The sequence below is a fragment of the Pristiophorus japonicus genome, chromosome 10, assembly GCF_044704955.1.
Source record: "Pristiophorus japonicus isolate sPriJap1 chromosome 10, sPriJap1.hap1, whole genome shotgun sequence".
Taxonomy (NCBI): Eukaryota; Metazoa; Chordata; class Chondrichthyes; family Pristiophoridae; genus Pristiophorus; species Pristiophorus japonicus.
The window spans coordinates 117,611,395-117,625,099 of record NC_091986.1 but is presented as its reverse complement, the minus strand read 5'-3'; the positions used below and the strand labels follow the sequence as shown (position 1 = coordinate 117,625,099).

Below are 13,705 nucleotides of genomic sequence, written 5' to 3'. Positions count from 1 at the left end.
CAGCACATTGGTCATATCCTGAAAGTGCAAGACAACCAACTTTGCATGGTGCTCTTGCTCATCAGTTTTGGCGCCACGGTTCGTATGTCGGGCATGAACCATTTTCTTGGCCAAAGTTCCTTCTTTAGGCATACCTTATGCAGCATTCATATCTAGATCACAATGGATAAGCTCCACCTTCTACTGAACAGAAAACAGCATGACAGAAACTATTAAAGATTGGTTTAACTTGCACCAACAAAAATGACTTACCGATAGAATTTGGTCACCTCTTCGCAGCTCTCCACTGAGGTCTGCTGGCCCACCTGCCAGGATGAATGAAATAAATATTCCTTCACCATCGTCACCCCCGACAATGTTAAAGCCTAATCCAGTGGATCCCCTTTGCAACACAAATTTTCTTGGCTCCCTGCAAATGCAAAAAGTAATGTACAAGTTAGAGTTTTCAAAGCTATTTTCTTCACTTTTTTTCTCTGCTAAAAACATAGATAGGCAGCATTGACATTTGCACTTAACAAATTGGCTGCACTTAATGAATTAGCTGCACAAGGTTGTCAAAGAGCTGCCTGGCAAAGGAACCAATCATTCAATTATCAAATTCTGGAAGATTTTAACAGTCACATAATTTATGATAGCTGCATTTTTGAAACACCAATCACAAGATTACACAAAAGTTTAATTAGCTGATTAGTTTAACGTTTGTCACAAGCAACTAATGCAAAGAGTTGAAGAAAAAAATGCAGTCAAAATAGATCTTTCTTAAATCATTCAGAAGTTTAAAAATTCTTTAATGTTAATGGCCAAGAGATGACTAAAAAGATGAAATATTGCATTACAAACAGCTTAATATTTTTTAGATTTTTTATAGTTGTTTGGTTAAATTTGAAAACATTCATGACTATTCCCTAACACTTAAATTTCAAAATAAAACAAGTAGCATCCCAGCATGCATTGTGAAATATGAGCAAATAATTTTCTAAATTTGTATAATGTACATTGCATCTATCCTTTTTCATAATTGTTCAAGAATATTCGCTGTTTAGCCCAGGTCTGTGATGACACTGCAACCTTTCACAAAATTCAGTTTTCCAGGTTTCAAGCTATGTCCTCAATTTGCATCACTGCAATGCAGTTCTATATTTTTTAAGATATCAAAGATTCTGTGGATTTCTTAACTTTAGTAGCATGAAATATTCAGACAGCAGGGGGTAGCATCGAGGCAGCTGAGCTTCCAGTTGTTAGGAATTCTACATCTAACATCTATAGCATTTTGAAAGAGTCTTCTACATTGTGTGGAGGAAAAGTCATGTAAATGTATTTCCTCTAAAATATTTAAGCTTTAACCAGATTTTTGTAGCAAAATTTTCTAACTGAGATAAACAGCAGCTGAATTTACTGTGATTCAGTTAACCAACCATAATAAATACTAATGGATTCTTCTGTTGCATTGTTTGTAGTGAGACATAGGATATGCTCTTATAATGATCGAAGTATATTATATGTCCGGCAAAACACTGGAATAAAGTAAGGCCCCGTCATACACATAAGATTGGCTAGACTTACAATAAACACAGAAACAAACAAAGTGAAGCATCAAGCAATAAAGAAGCAGAAATAAGTGGCAAATAATCCAACATACTCAAAAAATTATCCATTTTCATCAATGACAATTTCAAGCGGTGCCTTTACATGTAGCTCCATCGCTTTAATACTGATTGTTTTATTCACTCCTTCAATCACTGAGCAGCTAAAACTCCTGTTCTTGTTTGATCTAAAGTGGCTTCAAGGACAACACATTGCCTTGTGGAGTCATTCATAAGTACATTATAGACATAACAACTGGTGATGAGAATAAGGACTTTCATGCGATCATGATTACCTTTGGAACACTAAAAGACTTTGATCTAAAGTGGTAGCAGTGGCTAGTCTAATGGACTGATTGCTGCCTGGTTGAGCAAACTAGTGAGTAAGCACAGCTGTTTCTGCACCAAATAAATGGAGCACTTAAGATGCTATAGCCAGCAACTTGGATGCAAATTGGTAAAGGTTGTCGCTTTTTGGGCAATATAAGCAACTGCCCATTTTAAACATGGAGATTTTGGCCCCAAGTTTCCACATGATTTGCTCCTGATTTTTAGGAGCAACTGGTGGAGAACGGAGTATCTTAGAAATTGGAATTCTCCACATTTAAGTTTTCTGCAGTTCTAGTCAGGTAGAACAGTTTCACTTTTGAACAGAATTTTTTTTTCAAAAGGGGGCGTGTCCGGCCACTGACGCCTGATTTGAAAGTTTCCACAGTGAAAACGTACTACAAACTAACTTAGAATGGAGCAAGTGAAGATTTTTGTACGCTTGAAAAAACCTTGTCTACACATTAAAAAATCAGGCGCAGGTTACAAATTAGGCGTTGGGAACGAGGTGGGGGGAAGGGAAGTCATTACATTCTACAATAAATCCTTAGTTATATTTATACAAATATTATACAAATAAATCCAACCTGAATAAAAATTTATAAGCAAAGAAAAGATAAAATAAAGCATGTTCCTACCTGTGTGAAAGTGCTTCAGACAGGCCTTTCAGGCAGCGGTTTGCCGTCGGGACCGACCGACGGCAGGGGGAGGCAGGGAGAAGGCTGCAGGAAGCCTCATTACTTGAGGCAGCCGTTCCCGACGGCAGGGGGGGGAGGTAGGGAGAAGGCTGCAGGAAGCCTCATTACTTGAGGCAGCCGTTCCCGACCGCAGGGGGGGCGGAGGCAGGGAGAAGGCTGCAGGAAGCCTCATTACTTGAGGCAGCCGTTCCCGACGGCAGGGGGGGGAGGTAGGGAGAAGGCTGCAGGAAGCCTCATTACTTGAGGCAGCCGTTCCCGACCGCAGGGGGGGCGGAGGCAGGGAGAAGGCTGCAGGAAGCCTCATTACTTGAGGCAGCGGTTCCCGATGGCAGGGGGGGGGGAGGCAGGGAGAAGGCTGCAGGAAGCCTCATTACTTGAGGCAGCCGTTTGCCGTCGGGCCCGACGGACGGCAGGGGGAGAAAGCTGCAAGAAGCCTCAGTGCTGATCATGGAAGGGCAATGTGGTTTTATTAAAAATGTTTTAAAATTGAACAGCTACAAAGAATTTTAATAGTCTCAAACAAGTGCATGTGTCCCGTTTATCACAGTCTATCTTTAATTACAGAATGCACTCCCTCACCCTCACACACAGAAATATCAAGAAAATTAAAATACAAGCCTTTGCAATTGTTCAATGAACAAATTTTCACTTTTTCTGCAGCACTTTTTAAAATGGCCGAGTGCCAATGTTTCCTTCAGACTGCTCGTGCGCGAACGCTCCAACGCGCACGCGCAGGGTTGCCGGCACGAAAAAACTCATTTAAATTGTACCCGCCCCCTCCTACTTACAAAATCGGTGCGAGTGGTAGGCTCCGCCCCCTGGGCGCCGCGCCAAGCAGACATCGAGCTGCAAAGCGCTCGAGAATAGCGCGTTTTTTTTCAGGCGCCGTTTTCGGCGCTAAAAACGGGCGGCCAGCTAGGAGGGGCGCCTGTTTTGCCGCGTGTGGAAACGTGGGGCCATAAAGTGGCGGGGACTGTATTGTTATTTGCTTACATGTAGCTTTTTCATGCTAGAAAGTAGATTTCACCCAATCAACATCATTCACTTAATTAATTTTGTCTTTTATCAATGCTGTATGATATTTGAGTCAATCATGATGTTTTGTCTAGGGCACTTTTCTGATGTGATGACCTAATGTGTGATAACCACTCTAGAGGTGTGATGCTCATTAGACATGTGCTATACATAAGACTTTTATAAAGATAGATAGATTCTTTAGAAAAGTATTCACGAGAAAACACTTTACAATAAACATTGCAAATCGCAGTCAGCAATGTTTCCGAAGTGCCTACTGCTGTTCTTTTGTAAAGATTGTGAGTGCATCACCAACTTACATTTGCAACTTACTGGTATGACAAAGAAATGTGTCCATTTACGTGGACAACAAAGCACAGAGATTTATAAACAAGCAATGAGTGCCAGCATGTATAGCAGGGCTTACACCTGTCTAATGACAATACTTTCTGCTCTATATGGAATAGTCAGCAGCTGTCAGTGGAATGCAGAACCTCATTTAAAATATATTTTATTAATCAAAATGATTCCAAAGATAGGAGTTTAGATACAAACACTCTGATGATTTTCATCATCATAGGAAAGTCTCTTTTTCATCATCATAGGAAAGGCTGTTAACAAGTGTGAAATAAAGGCCCCCCCCCACCTCTCAAAAATCATTTGAGATAAACTTCATTTTCCCTTTTCCCCTACACATCTGGTGGTGAGGTTAATACACTGTGGGCACAGAATTGATGGACTCACAGCCCATTGCCGCCGGCATTCCTCTTCAGGTTCCGCCCAGTGCCACTTTTGATTTAGGCTGGAGCCGGTGGGATGGAAGAACCGCCAGGAACCGCCCGCTGACGTTAGCAGACGGCCGAGTGGCGTAAGTGGACTCCCGCCCGCCGAGATGACATATTCATGACGGCGGGAGTCGGCGCCTGAACGGGGGTCGACCGCTGGCTGGAAGGTTGTCTGTCCCCGACGGTGAGTATGAAGATCTTAAAAAAAAGGTCGGTAAACATTTAAAACATTTTTTCACAGCGACTTACCTGATTGGGGTCCCCTGAAGGTGTTCCAATGGTTTTTTTTCTGATGATTTTTCTTTGCAGGTCTCGACACTCCATGGGCCTGACTCCATCCTCGGCAGCACTTGGGCGGCAAGAAGCGCCTTTGCCGCCGTGATTGGGAGCTCACGCCGGCTGCCGCCCAGATTGGCAACGTAAGTCCCTCATTTGCCGCTTTGAGGGACCTTGTTGATGAAAACCCCACCCAAAGTACCAACAGGTACATTGGCGGCCATCGGTGGTCTTTTGGGTGGCACTTGGGCGGACGGAGGTCTTCATCAAATTCGGGCCCTGTGTCTTTTCGGCTTTGATGTTTTGGGGGCAATAATGGCCGCGGGGCGGTAAGGTTTGCTCCTGGGAACAGTTTGCGCCTCAGTAAGTAAGTTTGGGCAGCTGGGCCCTGCATCAGGGGGTGCAGCGCTAAGGGGGGTAGGTGCTGTACACCTCTCAATGTATTAGGATGGAAAACTCCTGCGCTAAAGAGCCAGCTCGGAAGCATTCCGAGTGACGCCTGGGATGGAAAAAAAACTAAAAAAAACCCCACAAAAACATTCCCAAAACATTGCCTATGCCACAACATAAATCGCAAAAAAAAATTAAAAGAAAAAACAATCACACTTACCTTAGGAGTCCATTACCTACCTTTCCATTGTCGCATTGTTGGACTGCTCTGATTCCCCAAAGAGGCGTGCTTTGAGGCGTATGGGTCGGGAAACAGTCCAAACTCGTGCCGGTGTCGCAACCAGGGGCGTTGCACACCGGGTGCAACTCTTCCGGGTGGTGCTGCTCACTGCTGCCGCTAAACCGGACCCGAGGATCGTTGCGGGGCGCTGGAGGCTGACCACCGCCATTGCCACCGCTGCGGGACAAAAAATGGAGCGGAGAGCCGCTGAAAATCTGCCGCTTTATGTTTTGCACTGACAGATTCTACAGTTTAATTTAAGCGTAAAGCCACCTAAATGACATTAAGGCAAGAAATGGGAGACTAGTCTGGGAATTAGTCTGATATCACTGGGCCATGTATCAGCAGCAATTGCAAAGTGAAGATTTACAAACTTTTAAACTTTATGTTTATCTTTTTAATGTTAGCAGAGAACTAAGGGTTCAGTTGGCTCTCTATTAACATTCAAATTTAACTGACAATTGGATGTTAATGAACGAAGTTCAAATCGGTCTTGGTTATATGATGAAAACACTCCATAATAGGGGATAAATCTAATAAAAATTATATTTTAGAAAATAGGAGCAGTAGGAGGCCATTCGGCCCTTCGAGTCTGCACCACCATTCAATATGATCATGGCTGATCCTCTTTCTCAACACCATATTCCCGCTTTTTCCCCATACTCCTTGAAGCCTTTTGTTTCTAGAAATCTATCTATCTCCCTCTTAAATATATTCAGTGACTTGGTCTCCACAGCCTTCTGCGGTAGAGAATTCCACAGGTTCACCACCCTCTGAGTGAAAAAACTTCTCCTCATCTCATAGAAACATAGAAACATAGAAACATAGAAAATAGGTGCAGGAGTAGGCCATTCGGCCCTTCTAGCCTGCACCGCCATTCAATGAGTTCATGGCTGAACATTCAACTTCAGTACCCCATTCCTGCTTTCTCGCCATACCCCTTGATCCCCCTAGTAGTAAGGACCTCATCTAACTCCTTTTTGAATATATTTAGTGAATTGGCCTCAACAACTTTCTGTGGTAGAGAATTCCACAGGTTCACCACTCTCTGGGTGAAGAAGTTCCTCCGCATCTCGGTCCTAAATGGCTTACCCCTTATCCTTAGACTGTGACCTCTGGTTCTGGACTTCCCCAACATTGGGAACATTCTTCCTGCATCTAACCTGTCTAACCCCGTCAGAATTTTAAATGTTTCTATGAGGTCCCCTCTCATTCTTCTGAACTCTCGGTCCTAAATTTCCTACCCCGTATCCTGAGACTGTGACCCCTTGTTCTAGACTTCCCAGCCAGGGGAAACATCCTCCCTGCATCCAATCTATCCCACCAGTCAAAATGTTATAGGTTTCAATGAAATCCCCTCTCATTCTTCTAAACTCTAGTGAATACAGGCCTAGTCGACCCAATCTCTCCTCATACGACAGTCCTGCCATCCCAGGAACCAGTCTGGTGAACCTTCACTGCACTCCCTCTATGGCAAGTATATCCTTTCTTAGGTAAGGAGACCAAAACTGCACACAATACTCCAGGTGCGGTCTCACCAAGGCCCTGAGTAACTGTAGTAAGACATTCTTGCTCCTGTACTCAAATCCTCTTGCAATGAAGGCCAACATATAATTTACCTTCCTAACTGCTTGCTGCACCTGCATGTTTGCTTTCAATGACTGGTGTACAAGAACACCCAGGTCCCTCTGTACATCGACACTTCCCAAGTCATCACCATTTAAATAATATTTTGTCATTATGTTTTTCCTACCAAAGTGGATAACTTCACATTTATCCACGTTATACTGCATCTGCCGTGTGTTTGCCCACTCACTCAACCTATCTAAATCACCTTGCAGCGTCTTTGCATCCTCCTCACAACTCACAATCCCATCTAGTTTAGTGTTGTCAGAAAACTTTGAAATATTACATTTGGTTCCCTCATCCAAATCATTTATATATATTGTGACTAGCTGGGGCCCAAGCACTGATCCCTGTGGTACCCCACTGGTCACTGTCCGCTACCCCGAAAAAGACCCATTTATTCCAACTCTCTGTTAACCAATTTTCAATCCATGCCAATATATTACCCTCAATCCTATGTGCTTTAATTTTGCACACTAACCTCTTATGTGGGACTTTATCAAATGGATCTCATTTAAAAAAATGAGTGTAAGTGACGACATAAATTATTATCAGTGGAACTCAGTTCATAGCAAAAGCAGTGGTTGCAATATTGACAAAGAACATTTTGCACAACACCTTTTCTGCAGTAAACATCAATGATAAAGATATCAATGAATTATAGAGACAGGCTCATTCCACTAGGCCAAAAGCAAAACCTACTTATAAAACTGTTCTGTGTTTTTCCCGTAGATTTTTCTGATAAAGCTTTTGTAGAAACATCTATTCACAACAGGACAATAAAATTCATAAAATGATTATTCTTTAGTTTTTACAATATAAAATGCCATGTTCCACACTTCACTGAAGACTATATTATAATGAACCTACTATTTCTAAACATAAGCATACTGCAGATTGACCTAATAATGGCATAATAGCATTAGCTCAAATTATTTCTTTCTTTATCTTGTCCATCTTGCTTATTAGGATATAAAACGTCATTAACCAATCCTCTTAGAATTAAGAGTCAGTCAAGGCACTGACCTATATTTCTAACATAAACATTAAGATTAATTACAATAACTAATTCAATAGCTCTCAATGATTTTTTATGCCTTGAAAGGCAGCCAGTCGTAAATAGAGAAAACAATGTAGAATTTGTTATAAGAGGCATGCATGGTGGTCAGAAATAAAATAAACACAATTAAAGTAATCATTGATTTATCTCAACAAAGAACGAAACACAAAGGCAGATGTGAATCATACTTAATCATATCTGCATGCCTCCAGCCAGGTCTTTTGGAATCATAGGGCTCAATTTTGGTCCACCCCTTTTTTCGGCGCACTTACTGGAGATGTGCCGCTTTTCTCCGTTGATAAGTGCGGCGAAAAAAAATCGCTCCCTACTTTGGCTGCTGTCGGGCCTCTCCTCGGTCGTCGCGCAGCATGGCTAGTCAAGTCAGGGGCGGAGCCAGCGTCTTGCGCTGGAAACAGTGCCGGGTCGTCTGCACATGCGCATTGGAGTCGGGTCATGATGTGCAGTAGCGCCGAAATAGGAACAGGAGGAGTAGGTGGTGGAAAATGAGTTTTGAATGTCTGTGTGTAGGCTTACAAAATCAATTTATGTTAGAAAGGGTAAATCCCGATGCGGAGCACAATAAGAACATAAGAACATAAGAAATAGTAACAGGAGTAGGCCATATGGCCCCTCGAGCCTGCTCCGCCATTCAATAAGATCATGGCTGATCTGATCATGGACTCAGCTCCACTTCCCTGCCCGCTCCCCATAACTCTTCATCCCCTTATCATTTAAGAAACTGATCATTTCTGTCTTAATTTTATTCAGTGTCCCAGCTTCCACAGCTCTCTGAAGCAGCGAATTCCACAGATTTACAACCCCCTGAGAGAAGAAATTTCTCCTCATCTGTATTTTAAATGGGCGGTCCCCAGATCGTGTCCTCTAGTTCTAGTCTCCCCCATCAGTGGAAACATCCTCTCTGCATCCACCTTGTCAAGCCCCCTCATAATCTTATACGTTTCGATAAGATCACCTCTCATTCTTCTGAATTCCAATGAGTAGATGCCCAACCTACTCAACCTTTCCTCATAAATCAACCCCTCATCCCCGGAATCAACCTAGTGAAACTTCTCTGAACTGCCTCCAAAGCAAGTATATCCTTTCGTAAATATGGAAACCAAAACTGCACGCAGTATTCCAGGTGTGGCCTCACCAATACCTTATGTAGCTGTAGTAAGACTTCCCTACTTTAATACTCCATCCCCTTTGCAATAAAGGTCAAGACACCTTTGGCCTTCCTGATCACTTGCTGTACCTGCATACTATTCTTTTGTGTTTCATGTGCAAGTACCCCCAGGTCCTGCTGTACTGCAACACTTTGCAATCTTTCTCCATTTAAATAATAACTTGCTCTTGGATTTTTTTTCTGCCAAAGTGCATGACCTCACACTTTACAACATTATGCTCCATCTGCCAAATTTTTGCTCATCACTTAGCCTGTTTATGTCCTTTTGCAGATTTTTTGTGTCCTCCTCACACATTGCTTTTCCTCCCATCTTTGTATCATCAGCAAACTTGGCTACGCTACACTCAGTCCCTTCTTCCAAGTCGTTAATATAGATTGTAAATAGTTGGGGTCCCAGCACTGATCCCTGCGGCACCCCACGAGCACAATCCGTGTACTTATTCAAATGTTTCCACCATCCTTTCCAAGGACCCTTATATGTGATTAAAGGAGCTCAGCTGCAGTTCCTGCTGCCGTTGTGTGTGCTCCGATGTCGGCAGTTCAATTGCTCCCACTCCTAGCCCTGGCCAAGTGGCCTCCTGGTACATTATCGTCCCGCACCTATCACAGGCCGAGTGGCCCCCCCGCTGCCTTTCCGGGCCAAGTTTTAAGATGAAGGTAGGACTTACTTCTATTTTTTTTTTGTTATTGAATGTTTATTACTTTTTGTGCTTTGTTTAGTGCTTTGTAAGTCTTGGTGCTTTAGGTGCAGGTCCTCTCCACTTCCTTCTGTTTTTTATTTGTTATTGAATGCTTATTACTTTTTGTGCTTTGTAAGTCTTGGTGCAAGGTCCTCTCCGCTTCCCTTCCCGACCCTATCCCAGGCCGAATGACCTCCGATGTACCTACCTGTGCTGATTTCTTAACACTCCACAAGGGTTTTCTGAAGTGGCCACATACGCTGGCCTAAGTAGATTTGCAGTAACTATTAGCTGGTCAAAGTGGCCTAAATGGCCATTTTGAGAGAAAAAGAAACTAAACTAAAAAAATCCTAAATAACTCACTTATACTGGCGCAAATTGAATGTGCTAAATGGGAATTTTTAAGATACTCCAGAAAAATCAAGTTGCTCCAAAAAAACCGGAGCAACTCCTGGCCAAAATTAAACCAGTTACAACACGGCAGGAAGCCATTCGGCCCGTGCCGGCTCTCTGTAAGAGCACTTCAGCTAGTCCTACTTGTAGAGTTGCAAAATTCATGGGAGAACCCCCCAGTGTTTGGACTCATTGGAAAGGAAATTTAATTTGGAAGTACCTACCAGAAAGTTTGGGATCCTAAAATGCTTATGGAAGAAATCTACGGGGTTGAACCAAGTTTGGGATTTTTAAAAGGTGAATGTTGGATCTGCAAGAAAAGGGGTGGGGTCAATCTCTAAAAGGCCAGTTTGGACATTGGCGCTAATCAAATTGTCTGGGAACTGTTTATCCCCTAGAAAACATTAGCATTTAAACAATCGACCACGGAAGAAACATTATCCACCCCATCCAGAGGAACCAAATGTCACATACATATTCTAACAGGCATAGAAATATCTGACTCAGGTCAGACTTCCGAAAGCAAAAAACAGCGCTATCACAATGGACAAGAGCTCATCAACTCAGAAAAGTCTATCAATGCCAGATTAAAACTTAATCAAGTTTCAGTTAGCTGGGCTGCAAAACCTAAATAAAGAACCAAGGTTGATTTGGGGACAGATAAGGAAGTCTCTCAAAGTATAATTAAGGCCTGTTTTTACAGCCAGGCCTGCACTTTGCTTCTACGCCAGCTTCTTATGCTTCAGATCTGGCAGACTTCAAGACCAGCACACCAGCTTCGTTAACCTGGTTCTGCAGAACATCAACCAAGACAGCATCGCAAACGACCAGGACACCAATCACACCGCGGCAGCAAGAGGCTCATGAAGGAACCACCAAGATATTACCAGCAACCAAATTGGTAATATTGAGCCACCGTGACTAACGATTTCCAAACTGAAGTCAACGCGACGAAAACCCGAAGATTCGCAAGCTGTTTCCACTCTACAAGCTATCCCTGAGCTACCAACGGGTAAAACATTACCTAAAAGAACTTTAAAACCTACTGCTGAAGGAAGACAGTGGGTACTTACCCCATAAATTCAATATGTGCCCTACCGCATCAGCGGACACCACCCAACTGAGGAACACGCAGCAAAAAGTCCTCTCCTACGTTCGGGGTACAGCTAGCAGAATCAACAAACTCCAATGCACCCCGAAACCGTGACCCATTATCGACTGTCAAGGAAGGATTGGTGAGCATAGTCCCTGAAGCCCCAAAGCCTAACCTAGTTAGATAGGGGGAATTGGGAGGTGGGAGGTGTTGTACTGCTGTGTATTCTCTTGTGTTTGAGTAAAGGATTCCCCATTAGAGTGATAAGTTTTCTTTCCTTTAAAGTGATAAGTTTTCTCTCATCTAAAGTGATAAGTTTTCTCAGTTTTAATAAAAGGTGTATTCATTCTTCTTGAATAAAAACCATACATTTCTTTGTACAAAACAGTTCTCTGCTGTACTTTATCACACCCTGATTAATAAATCCAGGCTCGAGAACCAGGGAGTGGGAGCGACTCACAACCGCTCTGGGTCAGGGAAGGCAAGCTGACACCACCCCCTACATACTCCCCCGCCATCTCACAATCTATAATTTTGTTTAGCTGTAAACAAGGTTTTATAGGGACATAATATGGTTTGGGCAAATGTTCCTTTTTTAAATCTAATTTTCTACCCTTTTGCTCACTCCCCTGCTCGAAGCGCTGGCTCTTGCTGGGTTGTGGTTTTACTGGCATTGGCAAGCCTCTGGTTTCTCATCTGAGTGTCCATTCCTTATTTGATTGTGGAAGGCATCATAAATGAGCATGATCTTGTCCTCACCTGACATTCACAACTATGCACTTTCCAGCACAGGTCACTACATAGCAATTAGGAGTGGGAACTATAGTGGATTTTCCCCCTCTCTAGCCTGAAGAACTGGCGGCATCTGCTGCACTGTCTGGGATCAGCTAACACAGCACAGGCAAATAGGGATTTCAGTCAGACCCTTTTAATTTGCTTTGTAATCCTTTACACATTGAAGAATCTCAACTCTGAAACTCACATGGAAAATTAAGTCATCAACACTACCTGAGTATTGCTTTATATTTACAATTAGTATTAAGGATTTTAGACTTTATATGTTTTTTAAAATTTCTTCAATCAAAATAACTAAACTTTAAAATTCTTATTGCTACTGAATCCCTTAGCACATTTTAATGCTCAAATTAAAATCCTTAATATGTATTTTACATTTTATTCTCAAATATTTTTGCTTCCCTATTCTAAGCAGACTGTTCCAGTGATTGTGTTGTGGGTTGGCTTCTACCATGCGTTCTTGTTATCCATTCATATCATAATATTAATCATTAGAACAAAAATAGAGTAGCACGATTTTGATAATAGTTAAAATTTTGAACTTTTCCTGATTGGATTTTAATAAGGGACCTACTGGCTGTCAGAACTAACTCAATTATTAATGTTTACCAGTTATTAAATATATTTTTTTAATTCAATTTTCTCTCCTCCCTTATTCTCCTGAAGTCGTTGACACTATTATGTGGATATGGTTCCACCGGCAATGATTGCCCAAGAGGTCATTGGTCGTGAGGCCTGAAAGTGAGTGCTGGCGGGCAATATTCAATCGTACAGAATATCACAGCTGAGCCCAAACCTGTCCTCATCTGGCATCCTCACACAGGTACTGTCGGTAAGAATCACTGGATAGCAATCAAGAGTGGGAATAGTTTCCTTTCCTTGAGTCCAGATTTAGTCTGGATGTCTCAGTTGACATCAACTCACTCAACACCACATTGGGATGAACCTGAAAATTAAAAAAATTGCAACTGCTGAAAAACTAAAACAAAACCTGGAAAATGCTGTAAATACACAGCACATTATTCAGCATCGCTAAACTAAGATCGAACAACTCAGAGATGATGTTTTACCTCTTAAACCAATGGTAAACTATTAAATTCCCTTACTATTAAGAGTGAACAGTTTTGTAGTCAGTATCACTTTAAGGGGAGGATCCTACCTGTGCAACCACCTTTGATATTTTTGAACAAGTGACATCCTAAATAAAGTGTGGAAAAGCCTTACAATGTGTTGTACCTTAATTTCCAAAAAGACATTGGTACAATTCCACATCAAAGGCTACTACTTAAACTTAAAACAATACAAATTCAAGTTAAAACTTGGAAACTGATAATAAATTAGCTGAAGAGCAGAAAGTAGCAGGCAGTTGTTAGGGAGCGATGCCAATAGAGGGGGGGGGTGATGGTAGCAGGGTGGCGGGCAGCTGCACGGAGAGAGGAGTGCTGAATGGAGTGTCTAGGAGCTAGAGCCTGCACTTTTGTGGTTATCGCCCAAAAATTGTCGATATTTCTGCCGTGGG

The 13,705-nt window shown here is 42.3% G+C and overlaps 1 protein-coding gene across 2 annotated transcripts in view; it reads right to left on the bottom strand.

The window, feature by feature from the left end:
• The window catches only part of dlg2 (discs, large homolog 2 (Drosophila)), a 1,568,664-nt gene that overhangs the window by 557,528 nt on the left and 997,431 nt on the right, over positions 1-13,705 (bottom strand). For both annotated transcript variants that reach the window (XM_070892045.1, XM_070892046.1), the window contains exon 15: positions 253-409. In XM_070892045.1, the coding sequence (XP_070748146.1) occupies positions 253-409 (157 nt within the window). The remainder of the gene's footprint in view (positions 1-252; positions 410-13,705) is intronic.